Source organism: Lepidochelys kempii, chromosome 14 (genome assembly GCF_965140285.1).
Source record: "Lepidochelys kempii isolate rLepKem1 chromosome 14, rLepKem1.hap1, whole genome shotgun sequence".
Classification (NCBI taxonomy): Eukaryota; Metazoa; Chordata; order Testudines; family Cheloniidae; genus Lepidochelys; species Lepidochelys kempii.
The window spans coordinates 16,252,402-16,268,823 of NC_136393.1; the positions used below are offsets into that span (position 1 = coordinate 16,252,402).

The 16,422-nt window shown below is 48.0% G+C and overlaps 1 protein-coding gene across 4 annotated transcripts in view; it reads right to left on the minus strand.

Moving 5' to 3' along the window:
- RNF157 (ring finger protein 157) overlaps positions 1–16,422 on the minus strand; it is a 79,396-nt gene that overhangs the window by 54,245 nt on the left and 8,729 nt on the right. For all 4 annotated transcript variants that reach the window (XR_012154781.2, XR_012154782.2, XM_073310595.2 and 1 more), the window contains exon 2: positions 10,459–10,577. Coding sequence is in view for 2 of the 4 variants with exons in the window: in XM_073310595.2 (XP_073166696.1) it covers positions 10,459–10,577 (119 nt within the window). In the remaining 2 variants the exon portion in view is untranslated. The remainder of the gene's footprint in view (positions 1–10,458; positions 10,578–16,422) is intronic.

Here is a 16,422-nt window from a genome sequence, read left to right on the forward strand (position 1 = left end):
TATTTGCTTCCGTCTCTGGTCAAGGAGTCATCGCGCGCTGTTGGGTCAGTGCAGCCAGTCACAGTCCACATCATAAAAAAGGAGAAAACGGGAACCGGTGTCACGTACGGAACTGGAGCGAGAGAAAGCGGCGGTGACGTTTTCTAGCATTGGCACGTTCCCACTGCAATTGAAGATGCGACTGCAGCAGGTGTAGACACACCCAAGCTGGCACGAATCACAATGCCTGTGAGCTGCGGGTACTACGGGATGTACAAGCCTTTGTGCATAGGCTCTACAAGGGACCCTGGGTATGTATTTGAGTAGCTAGCCCGTGCTGCCACAGCTTCACTGCTGTCATTCAAGCCAACTCGATAGATCAGATGTGTCTACACGTGCCGCCGTCACACCTCTGATTGCAGTGTAGACATATCCTTGCATATCATAGGACCATGCAGAATAGAGAGAGCTATGATAAAGAGTTAAAGTCCCATCTCAAGAGAGCTGGACCTGAGCCACAAAATTCAGCTCTGGGTGTGAAATCTCTGTGATTTCAGGGGTGTTCAGGTCAATCCATTGTAGGAGACAGGTGCCAGCAAAGTTCAGATCTGGATCGGGCTTCGGTTTGGGCCCCTCTCTGCAAGTCGTACTGTTCTCTCCTACATATTGTGAGATGGAGTCGCCATTCTCCCAGCTGAAGGGCTAATGCTAAAGAGAACTGGACAGTGATTTGCCCAGCAATTGTGAATTTCAGAGGCATTCTTCGGAACAGGAAGAATGCTAGCACTTCGGAGTGGACGAAATGGGGAAGTTTTGTAGACAAGTTGCTTTGTGAAAGTGTTCACAGTTTCACACCCATAACAGCTGGACTTTTCATGAAATTTTACACCCTACATTTGCATGTCACACATTTGCATCTTTTCAGAGGGCTTTTTAAATTATTATTTTCAAAACCACTTCTGCTAACGAGAGCACAACTTCACTCAAAACTTTGCCTATTTTTATTTTATTTTTTGGTCCCAGAAATAGCCTCCCAGAACAGGCGACCGTCAAAGAAAAACCACACAAAACCTTCAATAAATGTTTTGCGTGTGCAAAAATAGACCAGTTTCTGATTTTGCAGTGAAACGCAGAGACACACACATTCTGACTGTTCTCAGTTTTACTGCAAAAATGTTGCACATCTCCATTAACAATATATTTCCTATTTTGCACACGTGATCTCTGGCACCTTAGATTCCCAGTTCAGTGCTTTCTTAGACTATGGTTAATCACAGTAAGACCAAGACTTCATCCACTGACCTCAACTTCCTTATCACCCTATTGGCTAATGACAAGACGAGCAAAGCACCAACTACATGGGGTCAGATTGACAAAGACCTTGGGGGTTTTCGCCTTCCTCTGCAGCCTGGGACATGGGTCACTTGCAGGTTTAAACTGAAGTAAATGATGGATTCTCTGTAACTTGAAGTCTTTAAATCAAGATTTAAGGACTTCAGTACCTCAGCCAGAGGTTATGGAGCTATTACAGGAATGAGTGGGTGAGGTTCTGTGGCCTGCGATTTCCAGGAAGTCAGATTAGATCAGTGGTTCTCAACCTATTTACAAGTGTGGGCTGCACATACGTGCTCTGTGTGTTATGGGGGCCACATCCACACAATATATATACTGCCTGGGGGTGTCACATGGGCTGCAGCTGTGTGCTGATTGGGCCACAGGTTGAGAACCACTGGACTAGATGATCATGATGGTCCTTTCTGGCCTTAAAGTCTCAGCAGGCTGCCAACAAGGCGCCTCCTTCCCTATCCATCTCTCTCTCTGGCTCGTGGGCCAGGTTGAGCCCTGCTGTAACTCCACTGTATTCCACAGAGGGGCAATAAGGATGGCAGCAGAGAGCCCACTCAGCCTTTCACCTTTCCCCACCCAAACCCCTAGGCCAACATCAACCTTGGCAAGGCTGCTGGCTTCAATGGGTTCATCTGGTCGACAGCGTGGTGGCGGCTGGGTCTGCGTACATATCCACGCCTGGCTTCCCACCACCAGTGTCTCCCCCTCCTGTGCCCTCCAGTAAAGTCTATAAGGCCACTGTCAAAGCAGATGCCTCCACGAGGTGCACAAGGTAGGCACTTGTTATGGCCCTGGGTATTTCTCCAAGAGCCCCACGTACGTTCACATACCATTTAAAGAGCAACTATTGTCCCTCAGTTTCCTCCCTGACATTGGTTTGTCCCTACTAACATCCCACCTAGAGATTCTTCTGTGCCTTCTGCGCCGCCCTCTGTAGGCCAGCGTGACACTCACCTTTGGTTTACTCCCTCCATAAGGCACACAAGAAAACCCCCCAGCAACACTGCCCACGATGAATGTCTCCCAAGTCCAGCAGGCTCCCAACAGCGTCTGACATTTAACGCTCTGCTGAGTTCACCGGCAATGCGGCAAACTCCAGCTTCTGAGAGCCTTCGGAGAGGATCCCAGACACTTTGTGGCTGTTCTTTAAATAAATAAATCCAGACACACAGAACCAAAGGAAAGAAGGTGGGCGGGGGGGGGGGGGGGAGCCAAAGCTTGTCTGGACTAATCTGCATCAAGTTGTCAGGAGGCTTCTTTGTTAGCCTCCTTTCTGCTTCCATGTTAAGGGTGGACTATTTATCCTGTCAGTATTGGAAAGAGCTCATGAGCGCCCTACAGATACTGCTTAACACCTTGGCTTCTGCTGGCACAAACCTGAATCCTAAATCCAGTTCGCATAGGTCGGGATTTAGGTATCAGCCACACCCGCCACAGCGCTGCCAGGACAAGAGGTGGGGAGGTGATGTGTACGGATTTCTACTGTAAACCGGTCCAGGAAAGATATTTGTAAAGCCTTAAGGGGAAGACTGCAGGAATGTACCCCGTGCCCGGCTTTCTTGGGTAGCATGGAGCATGGCCAACGGCAAAATGGCAGGTTTGCTTAATGCTGGTCGACAATATCATTGGGCGCACACCATCGCAGTGAACCGAACAAGCACCAGTCCTCGTGGTCATTGGACGGACTGTGGATTTCATGGACAAAGGAACTCTGCAATGCCGCCCTCATTCATTTCAGGCTCCAGTTCAATAACACCCTCTCTGTTTTTAAAACCATTCCTGGAACTTGCTCAGACCTAGCTGTCTAAGGAGTATCATTGCCCTAACCTCCACGGGCCTCCCAATCACTGACATCCCTGTGAAGTAGGGAAAAATTATTCACCCTATGGTGCAGATCGGGAACTAGGGCACCAGGCAGCTTAAATGACTTGTCCGAGGTCACACTGGAAGTTTGTGGCTGAGACACAGAATCAAACCTAGGGCTCCAAAACCCATCCAGGAGGCCTGCCTCTCACAAGTCTTGCTTCTCTCCCACCACCTAGTCTCACCATGCTCTGGGTCTGCCTACACCACAAAAGCCGTGCATGGGCTAGTCTACCTGTGCTAGCTTGAATCCAGCTAGCGCGAGTAACACGTGCAACGAAGACAGCTCAGCCCAACATAGACCTAGATATGTACTCGCCTTGCCAGTACACGGCTTGCCAGCCTATTCGGAAGCTCACGCTGCGATGGCCGAGTTGCTACTATTACCCAAGCTAGCTGGATTCAAGCTAGCTCAGACAGGCTAGACCCGGCACAGATTTTGCTGTGTAGACAGACTCTCCGTGCAGGAGCCTTCTTCTCTGAATTGCCTGCTACCAGGAAGTGCCTTCCTGTATCGTTCCATCATTTCAAAATCCCATCTCAAAGCATCTCTTTTTCCCCTGCTCCTGCTCAGAGGCTTCAGAGTAGCAGCCGTGTTAGTTTGTATTCGCAAAAAGAAAAGGAGTACTTGTGGCACCTTAGAGACTAACCAATTTATTAGAGCATAAGCTTTCGTGAGCTACAGCTCACTTCATCAGATGCATATCGTGGAAACTGCAGCAGACTTTATATATACACAGAGAATATGAAACAATACCTCCTCCCACCCCACTGTCCTGCTGGTAATAGCTGGATTTGTGCAGGAAATAGCCCAACTTGATTGTCATGCACATTGTGTAAAGAGTTGTCACTTTGGATGGGCTATCACCAGCAGGAGAGTGAATTTGTGTGGGGGGGGTGGAGGGTGAGAAAACCTGGATTTGTGCTGGAAATGGCCCACCTGATGATCACTTTAGATAAGCTATTACCAGCAGGACAGTGGGGTGGGAGGAGGTATTGGTTCATATTCTCTGTGTATATATAAAGTCTGCTGCAGTTTCCACGATATGCATCTGATGAAGTGAGCTGTAGCTCACGAAAGCTTATGCTCTAATAAATTGGTTAGTCTCTAAGATGCCACAAGTACTCCTTTTCTTTTTGCTCAGAGGCTGTAACTATTCATTCAGGAGATCTTTGCAAAGAGTTTGGGGAGACAATATGCTGTATGCTGAGAAAGTCCTACAAAAGAACTCTCTGACCCTAAGAGTGGAAAGAACCAAATTCGCTGACCGAAACACCCCACACAACTCGCGGAAGTTCACCCCTAACGTCAAACTTTGTGACTAGCTTGTAGCTCCAGAATGGGCCACACCAGAACCCCAGCTCCAATCACGTGAACCTTGGAGAAACGCGGCTCTAAAGCACCGCTCTGCAGCTCAGGCCCATCATTAATTAAGAGCAAACTATGTCATTTCTTTAGTTGGAAATGCGACATTAATTCTTTCCAAGCTGTTTGTTTACCCTCTCAGATGCTGTAAAGACTATCTGATGTCAGGGTCCCTGCTACGAGGAAGCATGCATGGTGGGCAGTTTATAGGCTTTTACTGGAATTAGGAGGCTTTCTTGCAATCACTGCTGGAGGGAAAAAAATACCCTGGGATTAAGGCTGAATTTTCATTCTTATGTTGGAGGGAGGGGTTTAGCTGAGGGACTCCCACTGATTTTAATAGACAGCTAAATCCTTGTGCAGCCCTTAACTCCCGTGATGCTGCATTGCACTGGTACCCCAACACCACAAAGTGATGTAGGGCAGCATCACGGGCTTTCCCTCCTCCGACTAGGTTCATTCAGCAAAAAGCAAGCAAAGTCTTTCCAATCCATAATTATTTTGTTAAGTGCTTATATGAAAATAGACAGTACTGTAAGTTTTCTGGGGCTAGGGCTGTCTCTTTGTTCCCTGTTTGTACAGCACCTAGCACAGTGGGGTCCTGGGCCATGATTAGGGCACCTGGGCACTACGATAATACAAATAACAAATAATAGTAATAATTATTATTATAATAATAATACGGCACCCAATGCAAAGAACCCAAATAGCTGACAAACATTTGTAGCTCTAATTGTGAGAGCCATGTAGTCTTTAAATGCGTGTTTATCTTTATAAATGAAAAGCGTCAGTGCTCTTTAAGCAGAATAAAAACCAAGGAATTACTACCCAGCATTCACAAGCAAGCCAACCACAACAAACCAGTCCTGGCAGCCCACTATTCATGAGTTTCTCTTCCACTTACTGAATGCGTAAGCGATGGAACAAAGAAACAAACATCTCAAGGCTCAGGTGCACATTTCATTTCCGTGCATTCAAAACAGTAAGAAAGAAGAAACTTTGTGGCTTTATAAATTCTGAATATCATTGTAACGGAAAGCGTCTTAGCACAGCTTCTCCATTCACTCGCACAGAGCGTACTATGCACACGGCACATTGCGGGACTCTTGTGAGCAGCAGGCAACCAGCCCTCCAGCAACTTGGCCATTATGAAGAATAATTTCTGGCATGGACGAATACTGCACACAGCTGTACATGATCCCCACCAAAATATGTGCTCTCCTTTTTACTAAAAAGATATATCTTGCCACCAGAAGCCACTCATCTGCGGAATTAACTAAAATCCACTAACGATTAAAAAATGTAATATTTTAAAGGGGAAGCTGAACTGGGACTCAGGAGATCTAGGTTCAATTCCCAGCCCTGCCACAGAGTCGAAGATCTTGGGAAAGTAACTTGATCTACCCTGTGTCTGAATTCCCTATCTATAAAATGGGGATGATGTTTCTTTCTCCCATGCTTTGTCTGTCTCAGCTGTATGCAGGATCAGACCTTTAGATTGCAAACTCTTCGAGGCAGGGACTATCTTCTCACATGCCCAGCAGCACAATGGGGCCCTGACCTCAGCTGCTATTGTAGTATGAGTAGTGATAATCTTATACATCACTTTCAATGGCCTTAAATAGAATGAGGACAAATAATCAAATGAGAAGCTAACACTTTGGCAGTCTGATGCTAGGATAAAGGTCAGAATATAGCTGCCATTTCTGAGCATGGGGAGGCAGGGCCTTTCAAAGATGGTGAATGGTAAGTTCTATTTTTTTTCCTTAGTTAAACAATGGATAAACTTAACTGTTAGATCATAAAACTCACCAGGCAACATCATCAGATGGTCTGACTTTACCATGCAGGCAAACAGCAGCTGCATTCTCTCCACCGTGGCCTGCAGTAACAGTGCATTGATCATGCTAATAAGTCACCATTTAGGCCCCAGTTCAGCACACCATTTAAGCATGTGCTGCAGTCCACAAATATTCTGCCAGGCCCCAAAGCACATACTTGACTTTAAGCACTCCTGTGCTTGACATTAGGTATGTGCTTAAGAGTTCTTCTGGATCAGGGACAGAGGACTCAGCCCCTTGCAGAATCAAGCCCTAAGCTACCTGCCCCAGGGAGCCAACAGCAACGCTGGGAGCAGATCCCAAATCTCCTGCATACCAGGCTCCCACCCTCACACACAGCCATCCTCTCTCCCTTGCACACCCAGAGCGCAAGAGAGGGAAACCAGGTGTCCATTTCAGCCTAGCTTGCTTGGACAGGTTCTCCTGCATGCTGGGCCTGGCAGACCGCACAGCCTACCCGCAGGTGCAGAGGGGACCCCAGCAGGGGCAGGCTGAAATGCTGGTGTGACATGTAACGCTCATGCTCCAATGCTGGGGGGTGAGGGAAGGCAACTGCACTTCATGTGGACTAAGAGCTCCACGGGAGAAGATAACATGAGCCTCCAGGGAAATCTGACTGAGACCCATGGTCAGCCTAATGCAAGGTCCCTTCTTCTGTTTACCTCCACCCATAGGTGGCGAGTTACATGGGCCCGTGGTGCCCATGCTCCACCAATATGTAGGAACGTGGGTCCAGCTCCACCAATGTTTGGACTTTCAAGGCTTTGGGGAGGCCCATGCTTCAGGGGCATGCGGGGTCCAGGGTGGGCTAGGGGGTTAGTGGGGGGAGCCTGGTGCTGGCAGCTAGTGACTGCTAGCCTCTGTCGCCACTCTCTGTACTACGGCGGCTACCCTGCTATTTATACTTGTGCTAACCCAAGGAGTGCTAGTGTGAATACATGTACACAAGCAGGGGAATCACATCCCCAGTGTGGTGTAGATGTAGCCTTAAGTCTACACCGGTTGAGTTAGACCCCCGCAGCGCAGGTGGGTGGGCTCAACATGAGGAACAATGACATATAATGAAAAATCTCAAGTTTAGGGCAGCTAGGAAAAGAACAGCTTCCACCTTCATCCTGAGCCGCCTGTTTCTGTTGCTGTGTTGCGGTATTTTGCCCTTCAAGCAAACATAGGCCAGGTGGCAAGAGTAAACCGCCAATGATTTGCCAGGGTGGGACGAGTCAGATGTGTGTGTATTGGCATGTAAATGAAGAGCAACATCAGGGACCACCATGGTCTAGCCGGGACCACCGTGATCATCTAGAAAGTCTGGGTTCCTGTGTAACAGAGACCTCAGGACTTCCCTGATGTGATTTCTGTTTGAACTACAGCAGATCTAGTTCATGGTGTCGAGGGCTCAGACCTCCTTAATAAAAATCCAGATTTTATCTGCAAGTCTCTGAGGGAAGTCACAAATAGACAGGAACTGACTTAAATGCAGTATTTCTGGAGGACACAAGCACATTTCTAAATTTACCATGTAGTTATCTGATGTAAATCAGGAGTAAAGCCACCGAAGCCAAAGGAGTTACAGTGGGATAAGTAAAAATCAGAACCACGGACTTAGAAAAAAAGTCCCCCACCTTTTAGGGTTACAGAGACGGAAGGCTGCACGGATAGAATTTATGTGACATGCAGAAACTCATCACGTGTTAAAGGTGGGCAGGAAGTGAAGGCAATTCACACGCAAGAAAGGGGCTAATGGAATCTCTGACCGCAGAACTTTCCACTCCAACTGTTAAAGCAATAACGGTCATGTCAAAGCAACAGGACACAACAGGGGTAACTCACATTAATATTATAACCTGAAATTAACACACCCCTACAATAAGAGTCAATATGGTAGAATGTGGTTAAATTTCTTCCATTTCAGCCACATAGTTGGAAAATATTTCTCTCTCATTTCCAAGACAATTTCAGAAGTTAAAAAGTTATAAAATTATTTGTTTTTCAGCAATTACAAAGCAATGTTCTCATATAAAATAATCCTTTTGCTTTACCCTTGCCAAGCCTAATTTAAACATGCGGGTTGAAGGTGGTGCTTTATGTGCCAGCCCACCCATACTTTGGTATATCTACAGGAGGAAAACAAAGGGAACATAGAAAGGCAACAGTTTGTCAGTCAATCTGCAATCAGATTTTCACAGGCCGAGTTTTCTAAGTGTCTGTGCAAATGATAAAATTTGCACGCAAGGCCAATTACCACGAGCAATTCAAGTGGAAAACAGCAGCTGGGTTGTGGGTGTGGTCTCTAACCTCAGTATTTATATTCAACACCTGTGTGAGTAGTTTTCAACCTTTCCCCATGCTACCACCCCCTTTGCCAGGACCCCTCTCCCTGTTAACAGTACGGGAAGAGCAGGGTGGTTATGAGCCAAGTTAAGAACAAAAAGAAAAGGAGTACTTGTGGCACTTTAGAGACTAACCAATTTATTTGAGCATAAGCTTTCTTGAGCTACAGCTCACTTCATCGGATGCATTCAGTGGAAAATACAGTGGGGAGATGTATATACATAGAGAACATGAAACAATGGGTGTTACCATACACACTGTAACCAGAGTGATCACTTAAGGTGAGCTATTATCAGCAGGAGAGCTGGGGGAGGGGGTGACCTTTTGTAGTGATAATCAAGGTGGGCCATTTCGAGCAGTTGACAAGAACATCTGAGGAACAGTGGGGGGTGGGGGTGGGGATAAACATGGGGAGTTAAGAACCTTTGACTTAGGTAAATAGGGCTGATTAAGCTGTAAGAATCAGTGTCTTTGCTGCCACTGAAGAATGGTGTTACCAGCAAAAGATGCTGGGTGACAACAATCAGACTCTTGCCATTGGGAAAGAGTGTCTGCTTTACACACACTTCTGGGGGTGGAGAGAGATTCGGCATGCACCCCTATATCCTTCACCCAACACACTGGGAGCCTGATTTTTGAATACAAGGGCCTGAGAGAACATCACAAATCCAGCATCTGCACATGGGTACTCACAGGACATACCATCCCAGAAAATGCACGAATCCAGGTGGCGACCTGTCAAGAGTCCTGAGATATGTAATCTCGCTGGCCTAGTTAGGGCCCAGTGTTTGGAAATGGAGCCTCCCGGGTGCAGAGTGCAGGCCTCAGCAGGGGTGGCCTGTGCCCGTCAGCCCAGCTCTTGGACAAACCAAAGAATGCTGACTGGCTGAGTCTGGCCCTCGTCACATGCGCCAGGAGGGGAATTAAAGACAAGCCAATGGAAGTTATGGGAGGCGGAGCAGATGCATGCACCAGCCTTTCCTGCCTTTGATTCCTGGGCTCAAACACAAGCTCACATCACAAGGGAGCGTGAGCTGGGTAGTCTCTGACCCACCGCCTCATTTGCATGCATCCCAGCTCAGCGCCCTGGCAGTGTGTGTTCTCAAGAGAGCCAGCAATGGTTTTCCACTGAATGCATCCGATGAAGTGAGCTGTAGCTTATGCTTAAATAAATTGGTTAGCCTCTAAGGTGCCACAAGTACTCCTTTTCTTTTAGCAATGATTGGGCAAGGACATTGAATACCAGCTTTAAGCTGCACTGGAATGGCTGCCTTGAGAAGCTCGTCGATGGCCTGCCCGCACCGGTGCTATCGGCATCTCCATTTTGTGAGTACTAGAGTCACCCACCAATTTAGAAGGCAAAATCCTGGGCCTGTTGAAATTAGTGGGATCTCACCCAGAGAGCAGAGCATCCGTTAGACATCTTCTAGTTGTAGGGATGGGCCTGAAACCACCCAACTTGGAAGAAGTTCAGATCTGCATCTAAAATTCATGGCTGTCCCTTGCATGCTGCTCTCTGTAATGGGCTAATCCAAACACCCCCACAAACTTTGGGAAGCTTGTATCCAGGGATCTGAGTTTTGTAGCTCGGACCCAGATACCATGGTGATAGGCGTGGGATAAGAACCCAAACATAACAGATTTCTCTGTCCAATAGCAATTCAAGCCCTATGTCTCACAATGTCAGATTCCTCCCTAACTGCAAACCCAGCTGAATGAATTTCACTTTACCACTACAGGTCGGTTTCCCAGGAAGTTCAGGTCGCTGTTCTCTCCAAAGAGGTAGCCCTCCGGGTGCGTGGAGTCGAACTTCTCACCTCCCATGATGAAATGGCTGGCAAAGTAGCTCCCTAAAAAGGGACAGAAGAAACAGAGGCTATCAAATGCACTGAATAGAGCTGGAAAGTGAATTCAATAAACTGCTAAGCAATTAAATGGTCCCAGCGATTTCCAGCTCAGTCATGCTGCCACTTGGGGCAATGACGCATTCTGTGGGCAGAATGGCAGTGGAGTCGCTGCTGAAATTAATCACGTTTAGTCAATGCGCTCAGATTTTGCTTTATCTGGGGAAGCGCTTCACTTCAATCCCCTGGGGCTGAAGCCACCAAAACCAGCTGTAACTGACATGAGACCTGTTCAAAACTGTGACATTGTGGAGGGATGATCCAAGGTCTCAAGAACTAGGAGCCCTATTCTTCATGCTGACTGAGTAACTAAGACAGTCCTTCTGCTTGGAATTAGCACCACTGTCCACATTAACTGTCTAGTCTGAAAGGGAAACTCCTGGGAGTTGTTCTGTTCCCGTATTTTGGTGATTAGACAGAGACAGGGAAGAGAGGACATCTTAAGGCAGCTTTTAAGAGACACCTGTCCTGATGTCAGCAGCTCCTCTTACCTAGCTCAGAGGAGGGGACCATTTTAATGACACGTCCCCAAAAGGACCTGTCAGTAAGTAGTGCTCCTGTCCTACTTGGAACAAAACTGCACAGAGTCATCCTGGAGTCTGGTTTGTTAACCACGACACTTCCAAAATAACCCTATGAAAACCCCAGCCTCAGTCTTCCCTCCACGCGCGGCTGCTCCTAGGGGTCTTTCCATCATGACCAGTGCACTCCACACCTCTGCGTGCCCGTGCTCTCTCTGATGGGATGCCTACCCTACCATTGCCACCTCCCTTGCTCCTTTGCCAGGGATATCAGCTAGCTACCCACAGGAGTCAGTGAAACCTACTAAATGGCTTTCCCAGCAGGATCACCAATCAGGTAAGGAGGTGGGTTATTTCCAGCAGACACTGACAGCCTGGATGGGCCTCCTTAAACTGCTCACAGTCAGACTGAAATGATAGCCTTCCTCACTGGAAATCAGACAGTTTCCAAGTTGCTACGAAGCGTGGAAGGGTCATTTCAACAGAGCAACCCCCTCCTCCCCACTCCCTGGTGTTTTTAAGCGATAGAAGTGACTTTGCCATCTCTTGGAAGTGGATCTACAATGCCACTCCCTTCGGCTTTGTTTAATCCAAATTTATTTATTTAAATTGCAGTAAGGGAAACTGGACAAACAGAAGACAGAAAAAAAATCATCAGAATTTGAAAATCTAGAACCGTGTCCATTACGTGCCCGTGAAATAAAGCATCAGTAGGGGTTGAATCAGATACTCTGCAAATAAATTAACCCTGTCCCACAGGCCAGCACAAGGCATAGGTGTCACTTAGCCCCGTGGACTTGCTTAGACCTTGGGTTTTCCCCCTGAAAAGGGGACCCAGTTCAGCCCCGGGAGTTCCATTCTGGTAGCAGTCATTATTACATCATATGAAAGAGAGAACTCCACATTTAAGGCCCTCTCATGGCAAACCTGTTCCCTTTGGTCCCATTTACTTCCTCAGAGCAGCATTATGGCAGCTTCCGGTCCAATTGTTAGCCTGATTATAAAGTGCATCTCTGGTCTAGTTGGTTGGGTCTCTTTGCAACTGGTTAGAGTGATTGTATTACACAGTAGCTCTCTTTTATCAAGAAAAACCTCTCTGCAGGTCAGACTTTGAGATCGTCAAGCAGATTTTACTGAGGGTAACATTTTCAAGTGCACAGAAGTGATAGAAGAGCCCAAGTTTGTTTCTCAGGCAAATTCCCAATGGAGACAATGAGAATCTGCTTGCAAAAGGATTTAGGCATGTTGGCCAAATCTTGAGGTCAGTTTTCATCAGTACAGGGACCTTAGTGAAAAGTACAATTAAGGTTTACCTCTAATTATGACCTATGTCTAGCACATTCTTCCTTCAGCACCTGCACACGGCCTGTTAATGGACACTATCTACTTGCCCCTGGAGAGAGCAGATCCCCAACATGAGTTAATGCACCACATACATTTCCCAGACCTCTGACACCTGCCCCTTCGCCCTCTAAACAATTCACAGATTTCACAGTAAAAGGTCAAACCAACTTTTAACAAGCTAGCCTTAATCCCAGCCATGCCAGCAGAATGGATAGCCTCTGACTTGCAAGAGATAAAAGAGGGAGGATTGTTCTCCAATGATTCTTCAGTTTCACAAATGCAGGGAGAGCAGATAAACCTTGGGGATTAGAAACAGAGGTATTAATCCTTGTAATAGACTGGATTTAATTTCTAGGGTTGCTGGAGAATACGGCTGCGGCAGCCCCTCTTCCTCCACCCCTCGCCCCCATCACCCAGTCACTGTCATGCCAGAATGCAGGGATGTCTCCAAAAGCCCCAGGAATGGAGGAAATGGGAGTAGCTAGAGGTCAGAAGCTGAGTCAGTCTAGCTCTGTGGCTGAGCCAGTAAATACTGCTGGAGTAGGGAAATACTGACACACACTACAAAACACTGGGCCCATTTCTGCTCTCACTGACTCCGTGTAAATCAGGAACGATTCTGGTGTAGCCAATGGAGTTAAAAACTGGCGTGGGACCAGACTCAGACCCTGTGTGTCTCAATATATCTGTTCAGTTCAAACAGTGACTGCCTACAACTCCCAGCTTTACACTGGCATGTCTCTGCAGCTCCTAGGGGGAGGGGTGGCCAGGGGGGCTGTGCGTGCTGCTTGCGCCCACAGGCACCACCCCCGCAGCTCCCATTGGCTGTGGTTTCCGGCCAATGGGAACTGCGCCTATGGAGCTGGGTTAGGGTTAGGGGACATGCCAGTCGGAGCCGGGTAGGGATCCTGCCAGCCCCACCAATCCCCTCTCACCCAGCACCAGCAGGGGTCCCGGGCCGCACACCACCACCCACCTCCCCTCCCCTGCAGGGATCCTGGGCAACCCCCCCAGCACCCCTGGACCACCCCTCCGCCCCCATAGCACCCATGGCCCCCCAGCCCAAATTTCAGTTAGGGGTATATAGTAAAAGTCACGGACAGGTCACGGGCCCGTGAATTTTTGTTTACTGCCCATGATCTGTCCGTGACTTTTACTAAAAATCCCCGTGACTAAAATGTAGCCTTACTTATAAACACTTTGGTGCAAGGACTGGTTCTCACTGTTGATGCAATGGGGCCACACCTGAAACTGGCCCCTTTAGGCACTACCATATTACAAATAATAATACAGCTGTTTAATTAACCTTAATTTTCATGTTCTGTCATTTGAGTGCTTTGCACCCTTTGGCACCCGTGGACCCCATGCAGATACAGGGGTCTACCTATGCTGGATCAGGGCCTTCCGGGGGGTAGGAGGGTGTGAGGTGACATTTGACCTGATTCCAAGCAGCAGCTAAAAGTTACATTGTGAAATACAAAAGAAGAAAACCACCAGACACCTAAGCAGGTACAATGACGTAGCTCACAGCTGAGGAAGGCTCGACGATCAATTATTGATGCCTGCTGCTTTCTGGCCCCATTTTCCACGTGCATAATTTATAGGTAAGATAGTTTCACAGAGAGAAAGCAGCCATCTGAAAGAACCCAACAGTGAGCTGCCCTCAACCTTTGCTAAAACCGATATGGGCACATGTGTGAGGAGGAGGAGAGGCGAGGACATACATCACATGGTTTCACTTGGACAGATGAAGTGACTTGGGCAGAAGAGTAAATCACAGAAGTGCACATTAAACCTTATAAGGGGAGTTTCCGAGGCCCCTAAAAAAGTTTAAAAGGGGGCAGCTTGCAGTAAGCAGCAGTGCCATTTATTGCCTCTGCTCAACAATCCTGGAGCCCTGGGTTCAAATCCTGATCTAGCACCAAGATCCATTTCCCACTACGCTCAGGGGAAAGGCCCCCGCTGGACTGGGCACTTAGACCACAAGGAGAACGATGGTCTCCAGTTAGTTCTCAGTGAGCATGCTCCCCAGACAGGCGGTAGCGGGCTCTCTGCAGGGCAGTGGCTGCAGATCAGAAGGGAAGGGTCTCTTACCGGTGTCTGGCACTTGATAGAGAGCACATGCAGAGCCGCCTGAGGAAGCTGGCACGGCATCCACCTCGACAATGCCTGGTTCTAGGTCGGGCCCGGCAGCCTCTCGCTTTCCTGAGTGACTGAAGTTCAGGGTGAAGGTCAAAAGAAGTGGAAGGCCAGGGCCCAAAGCAGGCAAGGGAGAGCAAAAGCTAGCGTAGATGGGGCAAACTCACAGGGAAACCCCTCTGCAGGACTGGGGCTCTGAGGCAGGGGAAGCAGGGGGAAGCCACTTTACGTGGCTTGCTCTCATCAGAACCCAGGGGAGCTCAACACCACAGTCAGTGCAACAAGCGCTGGCTCCTACTCCCCCTGTGCACAGGGGCGGGCAGGGGAGTCAACGGCTGCATTTCTCCCAAGGGAGCAATGATGCTGGAAAAGCTCCCTATGCAGGCTTGGACCTTCTTTTGCCTGGGATCAGAGGGACTTGGAGACTTTCCCGCCTGCCTCCTCTGTGGCTGGCCCAACCCCTCCACCTTTCGCATTAGTCCGAACGAACCCCATCTGTTGAGATAAAGGGTTGTCTTGTGGCCGCTGGTACTCAGCAGCTCTGGGGTGTTTCCAGATCCACCAGATGCCCTGCGTGACCTGGTGCAAACCAAATGATCTCCCTGGGCCTCAGTTCCTCATCTGTGAAATGGGGATATGGTATGTGGTATCACTCACCCCCTGGTGAGCCATTGGGGCTGCTTCTTCTCACATTCACGCTGCATTCCCTCTTCCCTTCATAAACACCGCCTTCCTTTTAGATGCAGACTCAGTGCTTGCGAGAGGGGAAATGTTGCCTATTAAGGGTGCCCAAGGAAGGTGTTTCATTTTCTCAGGTTTCTGGGTGCGGGCTTGAGCGGCTTTTGTTTTGTAATCTGAAGAGGAACCCCTAAATAGCGAACCAGGCCCTTGTTGCTGCTGACACCACCTGGCGGAGCGGTTACACACCTTTTGTCTCTCTTATCTAGTTAGACTGTAAGCGCTACTGGGCAAGGACTGTCCCTTACTGTGGACTTGTACAGCACCTAACACAACAAGGCCCTGGTCTCAGCTGTGGCGTCTAGGTGCTACTGCAATACCAATAAATAGCAACACCACTCAGTCAGCTGAACCTTGGGGTTTGCTAGCCTCCTGCCCCCAGCTCATAGGTTTAAGGGGTATGTAAGAGAAGGGGTTGAGGGGAAGAGTTGCCTAGTGATTTTGGTGCTAGCCTGGGACTCAGGAGACCCAGGTTCAAGTCCCATCTCTGTCACAGACTTCCTGTGTGACTTTGTGCACTTAGTCTCTCCGTGCCTCGATTTCCCAACTATAAAATGCAGATAACAGCGTTGACCTACCCCACATGGGTGTGGTGAGGATAACTACACCATATGCTGTGGTAGTGGGGGGTATATGACAGATTTCATTATGCTCAAAATTGAGTGAAAATATCCCTCCTTTTACCATCACTAATACAGGATCACTTTGGCACACAAGAAGTCAGGATATGGAAAGTAAGTTGGCAAATGGAATAAGAAAAAGCATTAAAGGGAAAAATAAATAAATAAAAGCATTTCCAAGACTTGTTTGTTTTCTGTTATCAGGGAAAAAGATCTAGAAACAACTCCTTACTGGAGGGAAAATGTCTATCTTCCACGCCAGCTACCATGAAATCATGTGGACACAAGCAACTAAAGCTCTGGATCAATGCGTGCCTTTGGATTTTTCTCCAAGTTACCTGGATAACAGCAAGATGTCTTGGCCCCTAGCTATGCTTGAGCCCTCTTTTCAATATCAAAACTCTGCTTATAAAGCCTTATAAATTTTCC